At 38.9% G+C, this 21,164-nt stretch overlaps 3 protein-coding genes across 3 annotated transcripts; all 3 read right to left on the bottom strand.

Moving 5' to 3' along the window:
- Positions 1-3,599: 3,599 nt before the first annotated feature.
- Positions 3,600-4,739, bottom strand: LOC140943969 (substance-K receptor-like). The gene has a single exon (XM_073393079.1). It carries the CDS (start codon positions 4,704-4,706, stop codon positions 3,654-3,656), a length of 1,053 nt encoding a protein of 350 aa, XP_073249180.1. The 5' UTR covers positions 4,707-4,739; the 3' UTR covers positions 3,600-3,653.
- Positions 4,740-13,626: 8,887 nt separating this feature from the next.
- On the bottom strand, positions 13,627-15,981 carry LOC140943971 (neuropeptides capa receptor-like). The gene is made up of 2 exons (XM_073393081.1): positions 15,863-15,981; positions 13,627-14,869 (listed from the first exon to the last, which is right to left on the bottom strand). The coding sequence occupies exon 2, from the start codon at positions 14,826-14,828 to the stop codon at positions 13,830-13,832; it is 999 nt and encodes a 332-aa protein (XP_073249182.1). The 5' UTR covers positions 14,829-14,869; positions 15,863-15,981; the 3' UTR covers positions 13,627-13,829.
- Positions 15,982-18,784: 2,803 nt separating this feature from the next.
- Positions 18,785-20,131, bottom strand: LOC140943968 (neuromedin-U receptor 2-like). Its single transcript, XM_073393078.1, has one exon. It carries the CDS (start codon positions 19,842-19,844, stop codon positions 18,786-18,788), a length of 1,059 nt encoding a protein of 352 aa, XP_073249179.1. The 5' UTR covers positions 19,845-20,131; the 3' UTR covers position 18,785.
- Between the last annotated feature and the right edge of the window lie 1,033 nt (positions 20,132-21,164).

Here is a 21,164-nt window from a genome sequence, read left to right on the forward strand (position 1 = left end):
TTACAAGATTTCAATTATAGTGAAACTTGAGGGTCATATAAAACGACAACTAATCTCGAGAATATCATATTTTTTTAAAAAAGATTATCGAGCGGTACGTTTCAAAACTATTCGCTTATTTGTTTAAGGTGGCGAGAACCTAGTTATATGCGTAAAGGTTATGTTTTTAGAGTCGCGTTTCTTCAGCAGGAACGATTTAATCAGGATTTTACACAGGTTTTTAAGAAGATTGAAATTTCTATGAGGTGAATATTGCATTTCAAATAAAAACGCTTCTATTTTCGACAGGTAACAGCCGACCATAAAGAGATTGTCCAGTTTTTACTGTATTTCTAACCATAAAAAGTTCATCTCAAATTATATCTCGAAATAGCTCTCATAGATTTTGTATTTTGTGTTGGACAAGCAATCTTCTATGAGTGATTGAGGAAAAAAACTCCCAGCGTCGAGAAACACGGCAGAACTGTAAGATAGATAATGAAGTCATTATGTTGCTATGACAACTCCGATGTCCTTATAACACTCCTCTCAACAACTTTTCCTTTTTTTTCTAATAAAGCTGTGGCATTCGTTTTTCCATATCTTTGTTTCAAGATGGCGACGTAGTTAATGCTCAATCTTGAGAGGTATTGACCCTGAAAAATTCAAACGAGCGTTTACATGTCTGAACCAGGCTATAAGCCCAGGCTCGCACTTGCGAAGCAAATGCAAACCCAAACGCAAATTCAAACGCAAGAAAAGACACGTGTGAATTTCCTTAACGCAAATGCAAACGCAAAAGCAAGCGCTGACGCAAGAAATGGAAAATTTTTATTTTCTTGCGCTTGCATTTTCCATTCGACCCCCCGCAAAGATAAAACTGCTTTTCTTCTACGGCCATACATTTTAATTCTAAAAGTTGCTTAAAACCTTTAGGAAACTTTTTTTCGAAGCATTGAATTGATTAGGGTTGAAATGATGTGGTCACGTGAAACGTGACGTCATAATGATATTCAAGAGAAAATGCTAAAAATCGGGGTAGGAATGGTTGATTACAACTAAGTCTGAAACATGTGTAAATGTTTGTTTTTTGGTACAAAGTTTTGGGTGGCCGAAACGGAGAGAATTTTTGATTTCTTAAAAAGATATTAACAGATGAAAAGTGTCACGTGTTCTATTTTGCTTAGTTGTGAATTAATTAAAAATGCGAGTCAACCATTCTGGCCAGATTTATGCAAGGAACATTATGATAAAATAACAAAAATACTTTTTAATATCTACTGTGTGGCATCTCGCCACACCATTTTTGGTTTTCTCTTCTTTCCTGGACTTGACCATAAGTGGTCACGTGACACAAAACAGTGATGTCTTACGTAACAAGAAAATTAAGTTCAACGATTTTTCTGAGGCGGCAAAATTTTGAAAGGGTCTGGTAAATTTCCACAAAGATATGATCATTATAAGATTTTATGCAAATTATAGCCTCAGGCGGCATGCCTATGCACATGAGGACTTTTTTGCATTTTCGTATTTTCCGAGAACTATAGCTGACTGGAGTGCCTCTGAGGCCATTTTATCATCAGCTTCATTAGAGACTTTCAAATCTAATTTCTCAGCTTGCACTGCGCATCTCTTACTGCGCATAACAAGATGGCCGCCATTAAAAAGAGCATTTGAAGTAACCCCATTAAAATGAAGTCGACTGAAGAGAAACGCTATTGGAATTTTTACTTGCGGTTGTTTCTTGCCGAGGTGAGACTCAATGTCCTGGGAATGTGCTTAACATAAGCAGTACGCGTGTTGCTGAGTTCGATTTCCTCACGGAGAACCTCGATAGTGGATGTTAAACTTGTGCTTACTCACTTTGATTTTCATTTAAACGCTTTTTATATAACATAAAATCCTAAACGAGCTATCTCGATGTAGAGTTTTTAATACTTTCTTTCCCCTCCCACATACATGCCATTTTGAAATTCGCCCCAGTCCTCTCTTAAAAAATGGGAGAAAGTGCATTTGGTGCGCACTTTCTGCAGCTCTACCGCAAAAACGAGTACGGTGACCCCCATTTTTTATTTTATGATTTTAATAAGGACAGTCCTTCCTTTCGATGAGAAAAAAATTGGCACGAATCTATGTTCAGTTTTTTGGCAATTTTACTAAATTGTACGGATTGAGCTATCACGGGTAGAATAGCGCGTGTCCAATTTAATTCTCCTTTGGAGCGTAAAGTAAAAGCAAAAGCATTAAAAGGCATTTTTCTGGAACGTAAGCGGATAAACAATACATTAATTACAGTCAAATTCTGTGCGTTACCGCATGCATCATCGAAAAAATCTCTCCTTTTTGTCTAGTTTTAAGCTGCGCGCAGAACTAGACAAAGGATCCTAAATAGCCGTATTTGTCAGCATTATGACGTCAAAACAAGCACGGTGACCCCCCATTTTTATTACTTTTTTATCATCTTCTTGACTTGTTACATCAGTGTACCAAGTTTCATCTACAATCTATGTTAGGTTCTTTTACTAAGGAATCACCTTAAGTAATAGTTACATAGTTATTTTATTTAATTTTATAACTGTTCATTAGTTCGTATTCTTTTACGGTTGGTGTGATGTCTTAGCAATTTTCACCGACCTAATATGTAGATGTAGATGAAACGCAGGTGCAAAAGCAAGGATAAAAAAAAATAACAACAAGTAAAGATTCCATCGGCACCGACGTCGAATACAAGACTGGGTGTCTTCCATTTAATTTCAGACGAGAAAATAGCAGAGAGCTACTGTAAAAAATTTATTTATGTGCCCTATGATAAAATTGGTGCAGATACTAATGCTTAAGGACAGGGACTAAGTTTGAACAGGGGGTAGCCTGCGAGCAAGCTCTCCATTTGGGGGATATCGTGAAAAGTACACGCGCGAGAGGCACGCAAGAGGAGACGCGACTGCGGGGGACCCCGCGACTGCGCCGGCCCCTCGCGGCTTCGCCGCTCGCTTGCGCGTTCTCGCGCGGCTCGCTTCGCTCGCCCAAATAGGAGAGCTTGCTCGCAGGCTAAACAGAGGGGGAATGTATGTTTGCACGATAGAAAATATAAACAGCAAATAAACTCGAATTGGTTACTGATTATACTGTTTACAGTATTATAAGCGTACATTTTCTGTTGCACTGAGTATAGCTACGTCTTCGTCCCTTAAACACGCTTTATACCAAAACCACGGAGAGTAGACTAATTTCGGCCGAAGCTTTACTCTCGTCAGCCATCTTGGAAAAAAATTTGGCGGCGCTTCACTGCGCTTGCGTTTCTTGACCTCCTTAAATTTGCGTTTGACGTGTGAACGTCCTTTGCACGGGGTTTGCATTTGCGTTGCATGTGTGAACTAGGCTATACAGTTTTTGCATGCCGGTCCCTGGGGAAATTCCGAGTTCTGAATCTCTTTATTTTCAAATAAATATCCTGCCTTTTTTAGCTTGAAAAAAAACATTAACGATCCCTTCAAAGGCCAAGCCTAAGAGAGAAGTGGCGCCCTTTTGCCTTTCAAACATTGTTCAGTATGGCCTAATCCTAAAGCTAATTCAGTAGGGGAGAAGCCTTAATTGAAGTTTCATTCGTATCCTCCATTATATACTCAGTTCTGAAACGTTCATTGCTAGTCAGATATAACAAGAGTTAAAAGATCTTAAGTTGTTTGTTCTAGTTCATAGTTCTTGCAGTCATGAGTGCCCACAATTCGAGTTCTGTTGGACTGAATCGCTTTACCTCTACACTTATAGAGAGAGAGGAATTGAGAACACAGAGTTCTCAAGGCTTGCTTATAGTTTGTACTAAACGCAAAGAGGATAACCGGATTGATAGCTGTACTTAAAGACGGAAAAACATAGAAGGTAAAACTAGTAATTAATAGGCATTTGTCCTTCGGAAACAGAGATGGAAAAAACTTTCTAAGAAACAGATAAATACAGAGTGGTGTCCAGCATACAAAAAAGGCAATGACAATAGTTATAAAGATTTTCAGAATCTTCCTATTCTGCTGGCTTCGGTCAAAGTTATGCTGGCTTGTTTGAATGTTAGTTTTCTTGCTTCTCTTCTTCAATCTTCTCATGACCACGTAATACAAGACGATGATCGTAATCAGGGGAATAAAGTAAATTAGAACGATGCCGGTCGCATGAAAAACCGTTGTTGTTTCCTCGTTCGCGATAAACCTGCAAACAATCTGGTCCTCTACTGTAGTTATCTTGGAAAACAGTGCGTAAGGAAGAACGATAAGCAACGCTATTAGCCACGATACCAACAATAAGATCACTCGAATTTTCCAATTCATCATAGCAACTTTAAAAGGAAAAACAATCGCAACAAATCTGTCCAAAGCGATTAACACCAGACTCACAACGGAAACTATCTGAGATACCGCCCTAAAATACATTCCCAACTTGCACACAGCCAAAGCCCAAGACCCACTGATAAAAACATTGCGCGTAAACATGCCTTCACTAACGTACAGCGGCCAACTGAAAAACGGTCCGAGGAAGTCAGAGACTGCCATATTCACGATGTAGTAGTTGGTGCTTGTCTGTAGGCTGGGGTTCTTGGAGAAGACTACAGCAATGAGCATATTTCCAACTAAAGTAACTGTAGTTATCAAAGCCAAAATTGATGTGAACAATGTAGACACCGTCCAAGAGCAACCAGAAGATGAAATTTTCAGTTGATCTAACGTGAAGTTATCCATTGTTACTTGTTTGAAGCTTGAAATTCAGCGCTGAGAGCTAAACGGATAAGAATATATGAAATTAGCTACAGAGTATATATTGCAAAACAGCTAGGCGTGTTTTGCGTCATGTAGTCATTGTGCGCAGGGGTTCAAACTTAACTGGGCGGTCTGAAGAGAGTTTGAAACCACCTGAACTCTTTGAAACAGAGCAAGAAGAGGGTAATTAACTGTTTTTTGCGGTCTATATTGAAAGGTGTACTGCAAAATACCGTCACATACCTTAAACTCTATGAACAAATTTGGAAGACTCTAGGTAAAGTACTAGCAATTTTCGTTTGGCTTTGGTATGATCCAGAAGAAGATTTGAAGAGTTACGCAAATTGGAGAGGGTGCTGCCTCTCGTCTCTAGGGCTTTGCATACTTCCGAGTGCTTGGGTGTTGCGGAAGCCGGCATTGTTAGTTGGCTTTTGTGTTGTGGTGTGGGTATTGATCAGTGTCTTTTCAATCTTTTGTATTACACCCTTCTGCAACACCCTTCACTCAAAATAAATCAAAGTTTAAAAGCAACCTACAGCGCTTCTTAAGCAACAAAACCTCGTCCCCAGGGCTTCTCGGATGCAGCCAATTTGTCTGACGTTTATCCTGCAGTCAGTAGTGATGTCCGGATTATATTGGTTATCGCAAAGCGTCTTCCAAATTTGTTCAGCGCTAGCTGGATATGAAGAATTAGGCGGAGGATTTGAGTCAATCAGAAACAGAGAAACATTTTGAACGCCGACTTTGCTAAGCCAGCAAATCGCGAGTCGAAACCAAGCTATTCTCCGGCTTGTCGAAACACAGTGAAAAAATTGGGTTGCAGACAACTGTATAGCTGGCGGAAAATTGTGTTTGTAAAAAAAAACAAAAAGGAAAACGAAATGTCAATTCCCAGAGTTTTTGTTTGTTTCCTTTTCTTGGGTTTCGTGAAAGTTATTCACTGAGTACATTACAGCTGTTTCAAAGCCAATTCGGGGGAAAAGGACTACATTACAGGTGCGGTGACACACACCGTGGTAAAATGGATTTTACACGTTGACGAAGCCGTGGTAAATTTGAACGGGGAGTAGTTTAAAGTGGTAACATGCGGTTACTCGTGAATTAATTGGCAGGGTACATTAGTGGCTTTTATGGCTTCATTCGCGCTATTGCGGTAATAATCGTCTTCGATCATGGCAGTATTTCTTGTTATGTTGAAAATTTACGTGCAATTCAGCTGAAATTTCAACTGGTATGTTAGTCCTGATAATTTAGCGAAGGTACATAGCATTTTTTAAATCTTGACCTTAGATTTCATTTTATAGTTTAGCTGCATCCCACTGTCCAATTTCATACCGGAAATTGAACATTTTTATGTTTACATCAATTTTTCTCTCAACAGCGCGACAGAAACCCGTTATAGAAAAAAGCAATGTTGTTTGCGATTTCAGGTTGGTGTCAAATGAAGAAACCTGATTGGCTCTCTTGTCTTGGGTATCGAAAAACCCCAGCTATTTACCACGTTAAATGTCATGAGGCACAAAATATCCCTCGATAATCTACACGTAACCCTCTGAGAAAATCTCTATGAAAAAAACAACACCAACAAATCGATCAATAAAAAACAGAGAGTCATAGGTTAAACTTTTACCCTAAAAACGTCTGAAAACTGTTTCGAAGACCATATTGAGGACTTTAAAGTTTAAGTTTCATTTTTGAATTGCCCAACTGCTCTATTCTGAGAGTATTGTGAAAGGAGTCCAGTCCTTCCAGTCATACAGGTAATTTTTTTGCATTTGCTTACACCGTGGTTGGGTAACCTCAAACGCATGTTTGACACTGGCTCCGTTATATTAAGGCTTTTGCTTCCCTGCTTTCTGGCTATTCCATTGTATTGAGGTTAATTTTCAAAGAAAGATTCCGGATCCCAGGTCATGTTAGGCCCCAGTGAAAAAACCTTACGTATTTTTAATTTTTCTCACTTTATATTGCCGATGGTGATTTTACACATGAATGGCTTGTACAAAGTGCTTCAGTAAAAGAACTTGGTTTGTTTAGATTTATATTCCAGCTTTCATCTGCAAAAACAGGACTAGAGTGGCAGTTTTAAGGTTGTTGCTAAATGTCTTCGTTCTCTCCAACTGACCAGATCTCAAATTAATCTAATTCACATATGCATCATGATTGTATTTTTTGGAACATGCCTCAAGATAAAATAATCGTTTCGATTTACTTACCTGGCGGCACACGTGTGTTCCACTTGACTGAAAAGCGTTTCTGTGACTGCTTTGTGAAATCCACAAGATGTGCCTTAGAACACGTCCTCGCTGTTCCTGATACTCTTGTTGTGTGCTTTCGCTTCTTTAAGGTATTACGCGGTGAAGTATGTGTGAAGTGTGTACTTCGCTAGCTGTAGGTGACGTTATCAACCACGACATCACGTATTCTCCACAGCTGCGTTGCAGCTAACTAAACAAAAGCAATATTATAACAACAATTTCTTACCGCACTGATATAAGTTCCATTCTTAACTTGAAATTCTTAAATACACCGCAGCATGTTGCCTTTTTCAGTTTGTCCGTATCCATGAACTAGTAAGAGAGCTCCAGCTGGCTTCTTCCTTCCCGCTGTGTCCCTTTGTGTTTGACCCAATAAATATCAATAAAGATCAAAATATGCTTGGACAAAATTACAATTCTCGAGCAAAAGTTGCGTGTTTAAGTCTTAGTTCACAACTAACAATATACTCTAGAGTAAATAAGTCAAGTCGGCAACATAAAAAAACTGATTTGAAAAGCTCTTATCTTTTTGCTGCTTAATAGAGTTAATTCAGCAAAGGCAGGTACCTAATATTAAAAGAGGTCACTTTCATTTCCTGCATCCACATACGAAGAAAAAACAAAGCAAATCAGATAGCTAGATGCATGGGGAAAATAGCTTAGTCTTAATCGAACATAGTCTTGTCAATAGCGTAAAATCTGTCTCACAACTATTAAAAGAAAATTCATTACAACAATCTCGAACGGATAAAATTAGGTCCACTGCTCTCTGATCAGTAATTGTTCAGTCCTTTGTAGTTGGTGAAAAACAAAACTCTTTATAGCCACTTAGTTATCTTCACTATTTTTTTCGTTTTACATTTTCTGGTCATTCTTTACTTTGCTTAACGTCATATCTATGTAATTTAAACAAAAATAGCCGTTTTTAACTGCGCATCAATCTCACGGTAATATATTAAGAATATATTGGATTTTGTTTACCAACACTGAGGTAAAGTTAAAGATAGTATTTAACAAAGCTAAATAGAGGATATTACATGGCCGCTTGGAGATACGAAATTTCTGTTCGAGTGTTGAAAAATATTTCACGAGTGGGCGCAGCGAACGAGTGAAATATTTTTTCAACACGAAATACCAAACCATTTCACAGGGTCTCAATGGGGTTAACCGATAGGCGTAAAACGGCCCAAAATTTAGTCGATAGCCGTAAAATTTGAAAAATTTTAACCGTTAGCCGTAAATAGGGTAAAAAGAATTAACCGTAAAAAAATTTAGCTACTTAGATTTGATAATTTGAAGAAGGTGCTAAACTCACTTAGGACGTTTGTGTTTCTTATTTCGCGGCTACTTTGACTCTTTACGTTCCCGTTTCTGCTAGTTTAGCCTGAATTTCATCCGATTACTTCGAGTCGTTATTACTCCCTCAGTTGTTGAGAGGAGAAAACGACTCGAGGCAATCGGATGAATTTCAGGCTACTGCTAGTTTTGCTTTTCACGAAGATTCTATTCAAATAAACTGTTTTTTATTAGGAATGGTCCTTTTCATGGCTCACAAAAAATTTTAGTTGACTGGTAATAGCTAACCTTTTGTTTCTATTTTAAACAAAGAGTTCATGCCATTTTAAGAGAATGAGAAAACTGGGGCAAAGATCTTCAAAGCCGCCTACTTCTCAGCTTGGCTCCGACACTTGTAAATGTGAGAGTCATAGAAATGTTCGAGTCTCAATCTGTATGCATGTTCTTTTTTAGAGAAGAGGGTAGCAAACACAAAGCGACGCAAAGAACGAATCAGTAGCCCCTGAAGAAAAGGAAATCACGCCAGGATCCAAAAGATTACAAACTTTTTCATAGTTAACATTTCTTTCCGTAAAATGATATTAGAAGTGGAATACTCTAAAAGCATGATTTATGAAATATTAAAAATTTTCAAAAGAATAACTTATTTCATCCCGAGATGATCCTAAGACATGTTGTCGATCGATTTCATCACTCAGACTGGTCACATTGGATGGAATATACCCGCGTGGTAAGGCTGCTGTATCACTAAGACCAGGAACAGGGAACCAATTTGCAGGGGCACCAGCTGTCCACCCTTCCTTTTCACACGATTTACATGTGGGCTCACAAGCAAACTTCAGGTATTCTAAGAAGTAGTGCCCTCGTCGTGCATGATCTTCCTTTAGCTTCTGAAGCTTCAAGCACATAGCATTTCCGCACATATTTTCACGTTTATCAGCAGATGCCTTCCTCCACTGAACGAGATATTTGGCAAGAAACCGTATGATCTGCTTCTCCCTAGGGTAACTGGGGACAGAAATAAGAAAATCGTGTTTCGTCGTGGATTCGATCTGACACCTCTCTAGTTAGATTCCATGTATTTTCTACTTTCCATGATGCACAATGCTCTTCAATCTCTTTTTAAGTCATGTTATCCATTTGTTCAGCTTTGAGACCGTGAAATGGATCTATTGGTGGTTCAACTGGCTTACCAGTTGCCAGGGCTTCACCAATGGCGGCATTAGTCCTCTCAGCCTCGTTCTGTGCTGAGTCATGTGGTGCTCTGTGTAAACGAATACGATGGTCGGACTCAAGAGCCTTACAACTAGTACAAAAAGGTCTTGAACTTCAACGTTGTGTACTCCCTCTCCTGGTCCTTTGTCTGTTAGCTCTAAAACAACAGCTGTTCGTATTGATATTTGTTACAGTCTATCATGATGCCTTTATTGAGAATCTTTTATTGCGTTTAATTTTATTTACATTTCGAATAAAACTTAGGGCCCCCCCTCCGTCAAATGAATGATTTTACTTTGAGCCCCCCCCTATCTTGGCAGCAATTTTATGTAATGCCCGGGCCCCTGTAGTTTTTCAGCCCCTCCCTCCTGATAATTATTGCACAGTCCCTAACATGTTATTTTCACATTTGAAGATATCAAGTTTTCGCTAGAAAGCTCACCTGGTATTTGATTGGTGTTTATATAATGAAACATTATAAAAAAATTCCTACCTTTTTAATCATTTTGATTCGACTTTTTAAAGACCTTTGATGGTTTTTTATTAACACTTACAGCCTGCGTCAGTTTGTTTCAAGCTGACGAAAGCACATTCAAATATTCGAATGTGAAATAAGGCAATTCAGACCATCTATTTTCTATCCAGAATATTCAATGCCATTTTGATCACTGTTTCTCAGGTACTGATTTGTTTTGTCAGACAAAGTTTTTTTCTCGGTTTTTGGCTCCCTTTTGTTACTATAATGTTGCTTAAGTAGGCTTAGCTATATAATTCCGGAATTTTTCTGGGGAGTTGTAGACATCGTTAAGAATTTTAGAAAATCGCGGGAATTTTAGGGAAAAAATCGAGAATTTTAGAGCAATTTAAATATTCACCCGACATTTTGGCGACATATCACGGCAAAAACGTTCACAAAACGTCTTTTGTTGTCTACTGAGCACAACAAATCAGCGGTTTTTCATCAGAGTCGTCTACACTATAACTTATCAGCGGTTATTCACCAAAAGGGGCCCACGCTATAAAAAGCGGAAATTTTGTGAGAATTTTAAACATTTCTAAAGCTTTTTTCGGGAAATTCCGGAAAGACTTTTGGGCCATATTTCGAGAATAATGTAGCTATGCCTACTTAAGCCGGGCCAAGGGCGACCAAGAGGGGCCCGCGATCACAATCTTCCGCATGATAGTCAGAACATAGTAAACGCTGGTTGTTAGTTAAATACAAAGCCCGTTTCAGGTTTCAAGATAGTAATAGGCCATTTCCGAGTTTCAAAAATTCTCATTTTAAAAAACATTTCTAAAGGCCTGTTTACATGGAGGTGGGGAACACCAGGTAGGTGAGGTAACCCGCTTACGTGAGTTAGAAAAATGACCCTCCTTTAATTGCAATCTTACAACTTCGCCATCCCGGGGTGCACTTTCTCGAGATTATTGAATGGGCGCTAAGCACGTAAACTAGAGAAATGCTGGCAAACCACTTGTTTTGGCGATTAATGCTCTTCTACATTCAAGTTGCTGCTCTTGCTGCAACCTTTAGTGCTGTGGCTTTCTATTGTTACCTTCAATAATGATACAAAACCACCGCCAAAGTGAATTTTGCACGGATTTGATGCTTCACGAATCGACCCTGGTTAGGCGGGTTACCGTAACCTTGAACGTTTACATGGCAAAATTTGACCCCTGCTCAGAGGGTTACCCGGTATGGCAGATCGGGCTACCCGCCTTGGCGGGTCACCCCACCTATCATGTAAACGTGATCAAATTAAAACCAGAGGTGGTATGGATAGGCGGGTTACCTCACCTACCTGGGGTCCCCCACCTCCATGTAAACAGGCCCTATGTGCATGAGAACTCTTTTGCATGAGAATAAAAATCATTTTCATATCAATGGTTTTGCACTTAGCCTCGCTTTGAAACAGAGGCTTCAGGCAACTCGGAAATGACCTTTTAAAAAATTGGAGTGCTTACATTTACATAAGCTACCTGGGTGGAAATCTTGTGTATAAACATAAAACTATAAAATTTTACTTGGTGGGAGAACAACTCGCTAAAGTTAATCAAAATCGGCGCACTGAGCGGACTTAAAGAGTAGGAAAAAAAATGCATCTTCTCAAATCACATGAAAGTCACTCAGGCCTACAACTAGTCAAAAGGCTGGCTACGTCCCTGCCCCATATTTTCTGAAGCTCCCCAAGTGCGAAGCCATTGATATGAAAATAACTTTTTGTGTAAATAAAACTCACTATCACAAGAAAGGTTTTGCACTAAGCCACGTTTTGAAAGTGAGGGTGTTTGCAAACGTAATTGGTGTTATGGTGGCCAACTAGAAAACCAAATGGTTCACTCGGCCATCATGCTCAAACTTTAATAATATATAGATTTAGCCAGGGCTAAAATCGAAGCTCTCGTTAATATACTTATAATTACTAGAACAAAGTACAAAATCGAGCAATGCTAAACGGCGACGGCAAAGAGAGAGAGAAAAAAAAGATCAATAATTAGCAACAACAAAAGCAACTTTGTACGTGCAGCACCCATTTTTTTAACATTTATTTGCCGTTGTTTTGCACGACCACAACGTGAAACTTTCTAGTTACACGTATGTACTCACCAAAGATTTTGTTACTAGACTAAATGTGTTCCTGCTCCCTTTTTTTTCACTGCCGCTCATTTTTACCTTGCCGGCTTCTCCTTGCTGACCGCTAGTATTTCTCATTTTCTCACCCCCGATATAAACTGTTTATGTTCAAATGTTCCAACAAAAATCGTTTCCTTTGTTTTTTATCTCTCGCTCTAACTGTCTCCCTGTTATCCAAGCCATTGTAGAAATTATAACTTAGTCGAAAAAAACTTGACTTTGTTGTTGTTTTTTCGCCCTAAAAGTCCGGGTGGCCACGCGAGTTCGCGCCAGAAACCTTGAGTTCTATTGGGTTGCCATACCTGTTCAGTGATTGATTATTTTACATTGGTATGCCTGTGTTGCAGAAGGACGCGCGGCAGTCTTACCTCTGGTGCTCCGCTGCTCGCGCTTCGCGCGCGCGAGAGTTCCGCTATTAATTCAATTGTAAACGACAGTCTAAAAAGGCTGTAACCTAGCACTAGTTAAAATAATGAGAGAAAATAAACTGAATTGAATCGAATCAAAACTCAGAAACAATCTTGACTATTGCCTTGTTTTCGCGACGTCCCTACTATCTGAGGCTGCCTGGCACAGGCAATGTAACTCGTAGCGTGAGCTTAGGAGGACTGTCATTTCAAACGACCAAAAAGGCTTTGAATGAAAACATGAACAAGGGTTCAACCGAAAGTTTGGAAAGGAAAAAAAAAACAAAACAAATTGTTGAGAAAGCCTTGTTCGGAAAATCTGAAACCGCAATCTATAGGTTTGAGCCATAAGTGGCTAAAAAGCGAACCACGACAACAAGACGGATTTCCCAAAAAGACACAACTCGTTCAGCGGAGTCAGAAATGATTATATAACCATGGACGTGATCTATGGTGACACTGAACAATTTTGCCGTTTTGCTTTTTTTAATCCGAGGAGCACAAGCTTCCCAACTTTCACAAGTTACAGCCATAAAATAGTTAGAAATTTGATGCACTTCTGCTCTGTTAAAGGATAATAATACTTCACCTCGATAGTGCACGTTTAGAAGATAAAGGGCTGTTCAGGTCTGCAAATATACTCCAAATAGCAGATGTTGTCCTTCGAGTTCTCTTATTGCTGTGTTTTTAGACAATAGTTCGTCGTGAAACGAGTAAAATGTTTCACCGACTGTTCGGCCATTTTTCTTTTCACAACCAAAACAATTCAACCTCGGCCCCAGGTCTTCTCGGTTAACGTTGCATTAACCTGCAACTGTGCTACACTTTTGACGTCACCGGACGATTAACCGCAAAGTTCTTCCGAATTTGGTCAACAGTAGTCAATTACGGTGAATTAGGCGTGTGTGTTGTCAGCCAATCAGAAACGGAGAAATATTTTGAATGAATAATAATGTAAATTGTAAACCCTTTGTGTTTGTTGTTTGCTAAAAAAAATTGTTAAAAATAGTGGCCGGCTGTGCTGCCACTAATTAAGAGCAAGGCAGCAAACAACCGTTAGTATTATGGGTAAAGGTGTCTGTTGGTCAAAGGACAACAATCACAGATCTTAATCCTGCTTTTATTTCTATTCAAAGGTCTTGCAGGCACATTAGGTTCAGTTTCCACCGCTTCCTCGGGTCAGGTCTAGTTCGACCACCCAAAGGAGGAGAGGGAGTTTCACCGGCTCATTTCCAGAACAGCGGCTGGCAATCGAGCTTAGCTACTTGCACATATCTTTCCACAAGTTTAGTTTTTATTGGGGTTGACTAGCTTTACATCTACACTTACAAAGAAAAGAAACCTGAGAAGACAGGCTTCTCAAGGCTTGCTTATAGTTTGTACTAAACGAAAAAAGGATGAGCGGATTAACAGCTGTACTTAAAGACGGAAAAACATAGAAAGTAAAGCCAGTGATTAATAAACATGTGTCCTGTACAAAAAGATCTGGACAAAAAATTCTAAGAACAAAATACATAGATAGTGGCGTCCAGCAGAGGAAAAAAGCAATGACAATAGTTATCAAGATTTTAAGAATTTTTCTGTTCTGCTGGCTTCGTCCCACTATATCTTGTGGTCTTGTTTGAATGTTACTGTTCTTGGTACTCTGTTTCAGTTTTATCATTATCAGAGAATAAAGAACTACAATCGTAATCAGGGGAAGAATGTAAAATAGAGCGATGCCGTTTGCGTGAATACCTATTTTAGCTTCGTCCCTCACCATAAATCTACAAACTCTCCGGTTCTCTACTGTAGTTATCTCGGAAAAGATTAAGTAAGGAAGAACACCAAGCAAAGGTACCAGCCATGATACCACGAGTAAGCTGACTCGAATTTTGCGATTCATCACAGCAAATTTAAAGGGAAAAACGATAGCAACAAATCTGTCCACACTGATCAACACAAGACTCAGAACGGAGACTGTCTGAGATAACGCCCTAAAATACATTCCTAGCTTGCATGCAGCCAAAGCCGAAGACCCACCGATAAAAACAGTGCTAGTCAGCATGCCTTCACAGACGTACAGCGGCCAAATGAAAAATGGACCAATGAAGTCAGAGACAGCCATGCTCACGATGTAGTAATTAGTGCTTGTCCGTAGGCTGGGTGTCTTGAAAAAGGTTGTGACAATAAGCATGTTTCCGATGAAAGTTACTGCAGTTATTAGAGCCAAAACCGATGTAAAGAGTGTAGACGCCATCCAAGGGCAACCAGAAGATGAAGAGTTTAGTGGATGTAATGTGGAATTATCCATTATTAAATGACTTTCTTGAAGCTTGATTTCAGCGCGGAAAGCTAAACGGATAAGAATATTGTCAAATTAGGTTCAGTAATTCACGGAATAGAGTACTTAACTGCTAAAACTAGATATAACACTAAAGATTGCAAAACTGAGGAGCGGTGTATTAACTATCAAATCCTGTATCGAACCACTGTGAATGGCGTGAATTACTCTGATCAATAGGCGGTAGAAAATATTCGTCATTTATTTCAGACAGGAACAAAAACAATATCCTCTGGTCAGGTCTCAGAGTTTTTATTTGTTTCCTTTCGTCATGTTTTGCGATGCCTGCCATTCATTTTCGGACACTGAAGTTTGAATCGTACACGCCAGCCCGGCGTGCTTTTGTATATTCTTAATAATTTGTCCAAACTTTTAATCGTAAGAATATAGTTCACTTATACATGCGTGACGGCTTGCCTACAATTGGGATGTTCAGTCAGTTATTAACTGTATTGGTTCGTTTAGTTTTCTGCCAGTTGAATTCACAGTTAAATTTGGCATTGTCTTGCTATTTGTAGCACTAACCGTTAAGAATAAGCTTAATAAAAAGAACGAACTGCAAATGACTAGAGTGACCCAATCATACGGTTGCTGCTTGATCCAGTTTTCACCGTTTACTCAAAGGGGCTAGGTCACGATGATTTTGCGGTTTTAGGTCAATTATGGCTGAATGAAGTCATTAGCCAGTGCCTTTATCCAAGCAAAAAATGCTTCTGTCACTTTATGAAGTAGATACCAAAGAAATTTCATCAGGGAGCAGTGACCACAACATTTTTTTGGTGATTTATGCAGTTATTGAATTAACATTCGAAAAAGGTGGCCCAACTTTTTCAAGTTTCAATCCATGTCTACCCTTGCCATCCTGTGCGACTGAAACAGTTTCAATACCTAAATATAGTCTTGAATAAAAAAACTGGAATGTTATTTTGGAATTAAATTGAAGGGAAAAAAATTGTAGCTTTTTAAAAAGATAGCAAATACTGCGATCCTTTGAGTTGACTCACCTGGTGTTCCACGTTGTATTCACTGAAGTGTGGTAGCTCAAGCTGCTGTAGAGTTCTACATCTGATCTCAGACCATGTACTTGTCGTAACTGTTACTCTGGCAAGCCTCCTTCTCTTACTTCACCATGAAGTATTACAAGCTAATATAGGTGAGTATTTTATTTAGCTGTTGCTAGGTGACGTTAATATCTCGTACGTGACATCCATCCCCGAGGAAAGCAAAGTTCTAAACCATGCATGTACCGTTTGTCAATAGAAGGTATATGAAAGGGGATACTTTTTTGTCAAAAATGGTATATAGGTGCATGTGAGGGGTTGGACCTCACGGCGGAGCCTCTCCGTATAAAACTTTGTTACACCGCCCCTCCCGTCATCAACAAGTCCAACAACAACGTTGCGCAATCAAACTGAACAAACTGGTTTACAATTTCCTATTGCACTAATATACGTTCTACTATTTTTAAATAAAAGGAAACAGTATATTGTCATTCGCAATTCATTAGTTTCTATGAACCAGTAAAGCTCAGTAGAACAGAACTAATTAACCAAGTGGCTATCTTTTCCACTGTGGCCCTTTGTGTGTGATCTAATAAAGATCGTACTGTGATAGGAAATATTCTCGAGCATATTGCCTGGTTCATTACCATGAATATCAATGTAACACTAATATATGTAATACTCTGAGATCATTTACTATCATATACTTAAAAGTAAATACGTCACTTCCGGCAACAAACAGGAAAACTTATTATGACAGTTCAATCTTGGGCATAGGTCACACTTGGGAAAAGTTTTCATCTTTGCCGGCTAAAAAACCACGAAAATTCGAAAACGCAACCGGAAAAGAAAACTTTTAGTCAAATCGAGGAGGGTCGCACTAGTATTTACTAGTGGGAGTTAATTGTCGTTGTTTTGACACATTGAGAACTAAAGATACCAGAGAACATTACCTCTTCGTATGTCCGATCATTTAGCGTAGGATCGTTTTCCTCCTTTCCCAGTTTCAGGAGGATGGGAGAAATAAAGAAAATAAAGTGCTTGGCTGCAAAGACTGTATTTAGCTCGGAGAATAACAAACCTGTGACGGTGCCTGGGTAGACTATAATTGGCTCGCCTGTAGAGAGTTCCCGTAAAAACGTTGAAGTAGCGAAGGATTACAAGCTTATGAATTGCTCGCCCGTAGAAAGTTTTCGCAAAAACGTTAAAATAGCGAAAAGTAGTGGTAGCCTCGTCCGTCCACAACGAAAACGCGAAGGTCAGACAATTTCAACGATTGATTCAAATTGATCGTGTTTCAAATTGGTCACGTTTCGCTAACAAGTGTTGACACTTACCGCCGTGATTCCTATTGTTTAGCTCGAGTTTTCCAAAATCTGCCTGCCCCACCCAAGCAATACGGCGTCTTTGATGTTTTTTGCGATTTTCAAAGTTTTTTCCAACTTGAAAACTTGGGGTCGCACTTGGCAATGTGTCCCGATGACAGATTTTTATCGCAAGGTAAACAAATTCTTCCAGAAATTTGCCAAGTGCGACCCATGCCTTACTGTGCTTCTCTATATACTTAATTAAACCCAGTCATATTCTATTTTGACCAATGACATGTTCAATTGAGCAAATACAGCCCAGCAATTTCTAGAGCTCGAAAAACGCTGAATATTTCCGGATAATCGTTACTTTCCTCTAAAATATTCTTCTAACTTACTTATAATTTTGGGGCGTTGTATTTTTTTGCATTTAACTATCAAGATATTGCTATCATTGAGAAAAAAAAGGTCTACTGAAAATTTAGCTTCCAAGAATCTGATGAAATGACGGCTACCTCATGTATATGTCCGCGCACTTTCGACCGAATCCACCATGGTAGTTAGAAGATTCAGATAAAAAATTAAAAAAAACAAAAAAAACGAAAAAACCACCTAAAACGAGCAAAGTTGCCCTAAGATATCCCAATAGATATATAATTTTTTAGGGCATCTGCCATTTAACGTGAGACAGGCTTCTAAAACATATGGAAAACCATTTGATGCCTGTCCGACGTATTTGTAATCATTCAGTCGTTTGGTTCCCCTGTATTCCTTTCATAAACGTAAAACAGGAATATCAGCCCTTTCGGAGTCATGTTGAAGGTTTCGCGGAAAATCTGTTTGGCAGATACGGAAGTCCTGGCTTTGTTTAAGCAGAATCAAAAGCATGATGCGCATTCCAGTTGAACAGGGGAAACTTTGTTTTATAATTGAGTCGAGAAAACTCCTTTGTAACAATCAGCCGTGGAATCGTGACCTCGAGCGAACGAAGCGGAAATTGACTTCCGCCTAGACAATATTGACCAGCCTAACTAACAGCTCAATATTGTATTGTGTAGTTCTTTTCTAATTATTCAGTCTTTTGCGTTTTACTTTGTTGCTGTTTTTTTTTCTGTTTTTCTTTATTTCCACCGATCGATAGTTACCAATATTAACCGTGAATCAAACCTAGCAGTAAGCAGTATATTCAATTTTGATTAGCACATAGAGACGCAATCATGAAAATATGGATGTGTTTTATTTCATCCAAAATATTGTGAGATTAAAACAATTGTACTTTTTGACCTGTTTGAATTCACAAGAGGCACCAGCTCTCCAACGTTCACATGACATATCACTAGTAAGTTAATAGTTAAAAATTTGATTTATTGCTGTTCATGCTGTCAAAGGATATTACTTTGTCAAGCATTTCTATATAGCTATTTCAAGATTTCATATTTCCTGGGGCAGCACGCCCGAGGATACTCCTGTTACATTTACAACCCCACAACCACCCCCACCGTTTACAACCTTCATATTGGAAGAGCGTATCTACTGAGCATGAGCAAACAGCCCTTAGAACAAGTTTGAAAAAATAGGGGAAATGGCGTTTTCTAGTCAAACGACCCGACCCCAAAAGTTTATTGAATCCTCGTTTGTCCCAGTTCATAGTTCCTGCAGTCATGTCTACCCACAACCATAGTTTTGTTGGGCTGAATGGCTTTGCATCTACATTTACAAAGAAGAAAAACCTTAGAACTCAGAGTTCTCAAGGCTTGTTTATAGTTTGTACTAAACGCAAAAAGAGTGACCGGATTAATGGCTGTACTTAAAGACGGAAAAACATAGAAAAAAAAGCTGGTGAATAAGAAACATTTTTCGCGTGGGAAAATAGCTGGGAAAAACGTTCTAAGAAAAACATAAATACAGAGTGGCGTCCAGCACACAAAAAAAGCAATGACAATAGTTATCAAGATTTTAAGAATCTTTCTACTCTGCTGGCTTCGTTCGACGTTATCTTGGCTTGCTTGGATGTTACAATTCTTGGTACTCTGTTTCAGTTTTATCATTATAATAGAATACAGACATATGATCGTTATTAGGGGAATAAAGTATCCTATAGTGATGCCGATTGCGTGGAAAATCCGATAAACTTCCTGGCTCGCGATGAACCTGCAAACTCTTTGGTTCTCTACTGTAGTTATCTTGGAAAAGAGTGCATAAGGAAGAACACCAAGCAAAGGTATCAACCAAGACACCAACAGTAAAATCACTCGAATTTTCCCATTCATCACAGAAACTTTGAAGGGGAAAACGATAGCAACAAATCTGTCCAAAGCGATTAACACAAGGCTCAGAATGGAGACTATCTGAGATACTGCCCTAAAATACATTCCCAGCTTACATGCAGCCAAAGTCCAAGACCCACTGATAAAAACGTTGCGCGTGAGCATGCCTTCACTAACGTACAGCGGCCAACTGAAAAATGGTCTGAGGAGGTCACAGACGGCCATGTTCACGATGTAGTAATTTGTGCTTGTCTTTAGGCTGGGGGTCTTGAAGAAAACTGTGACAATAAGCATATTTCCGATTAACGTTATCGTGTTAATTACAGCCAAAATCGATGTAAGCGATGCAGAGACCGTCCATGGGCAACCGTAAGATGAAGAGTTCATTTGATCTAATGTGGAATTATCCATTGTTACTTGTTTGGAGCTTGAATTCACAACTGAGAGCTAAAAAGATAACAATGTATGAATAAGTATACTGCGACATACTGTCACGTACCTTCACCCTCTCCCACAGCTAAGGTAGAAAAATCACCCATTCTGCTGAGCCAGCAAATCGAAACCCAATAGCTGAAGTGAATTCCATCAATAACTCAATGAAAGTTGTCTTCTGATTTGGAGGTATTTACAGAAATGCACGCGTTGGTGAAAATCTCCAAGGCGCCCCTACTGCCATTTGATTTGAATATTCACCAAGCCCCATGGCTAATTTTCCCCAGATTCGCCATTTTTGTCAACTTCACCACTTTGTGACGATAAGTTTTTCCCCTTCCAGCAACAAATCGGGAAATTAAGCGTAAAGAGAATTCGAGCGACTTCGGCGTAAGGACAACAAGGGGGAAAACTAACTCGCAACTCGATTGGCAAGCGGGAAAGGAACTCGTCACTATTCCAAGGTACCGGATCTGCTAAAACTGGAAACAGTACAGGACTCAAGCTTGGACTTCAACAGTTTAATCTTCGGCTCGTTAACGTAACTTGTACAATCAATTAAATCCGCAATGTAAAATCGACGAGCATATAACTTCGCAATGTAAATCGACGAGCATATAACTTCGCAATGTAAATCGTAAAACAGGAATAACATTGCTCTATTTATACTAACCGATCAACTTATTAGAACATCACAGAACAAAAGGAAAGAAGACTGAATAAAATCAGCTGAACAGCGAAAACAAATCTGGATAAATTCAGTTTAAATCTTCATATGTTAAACAAAATAACTCAAAATTAAATGTCAGTCAAACAAGTGAATTTAGGAAATTTACAAAGAAAGCTGTGTAAAAGAGTTAGAATTTCCTTTGCTCAGGATTCCCTAAAATGTCAAAACTAAAAACTACGAACGGTTTGTATTTGAACAGGCGAAAGATCTAATTATTCAGTGACTAAGCTGTATAATTATCCAGAAACAAATTATCCTTTTAAAAGTAAACATTGAAGTAAAATGTGTATAATTTAAGGGAACTAAAACAACTCAATGCAAATTCAATGTAAATTACGGCTAACACAACTTCAAAGAGAATATTTAAAAGCTAGATATGAAATTCGAATCAAATAAAGAATACATGGGAAATCTCTCCTTACAACTTTACAAGGGGCACCTCTTGAAGCCTCATTTAAATTTTCGTCAACGCGTTGGCGATTTTTTACTGCCATCAGATTCGCCATATATTTGCTATTGTGGGCAGGTTTTTGACACTTCGCCGCAGATTCGCCATTTTCGTCAAAATT

This window comes from Porites lutea, chromosome 7 (assembly GCF_958299795.1).
Source record: "Porites lutea chromosome 7, jaPorLute2.1, whole genome shotgun sequence".
NCBI lineage: Eukaryota > Metazoa > Cnidaria > Anthozoa > Scleractinia > Poritidae > Porites > Porites lutea.

Bases quoted from the DNA above. Each gene is read 5' to 3' on its own strand.
- LOC140943969 (XM_073393079.1), bottom strand. From the start codon at position 4,706: ATGGATAACTTCACGTTAGATCAACTGAAAATTTCATCTTCTGGTTGC.
- LOC140943971 (XM_073393081.1), bottom strand. From the start codon at position 14,828: ATGGATAATTCCACATTACATCCACTAAACTCTTCATCTTCTGGTTGC.
- LOC140943968 (XM_073393078.1), bottom strand. From the start codon at position 19,844: ATGGATAATTCCACATTAGATCAAATGAACTCTTCATCTTACGGTTGC.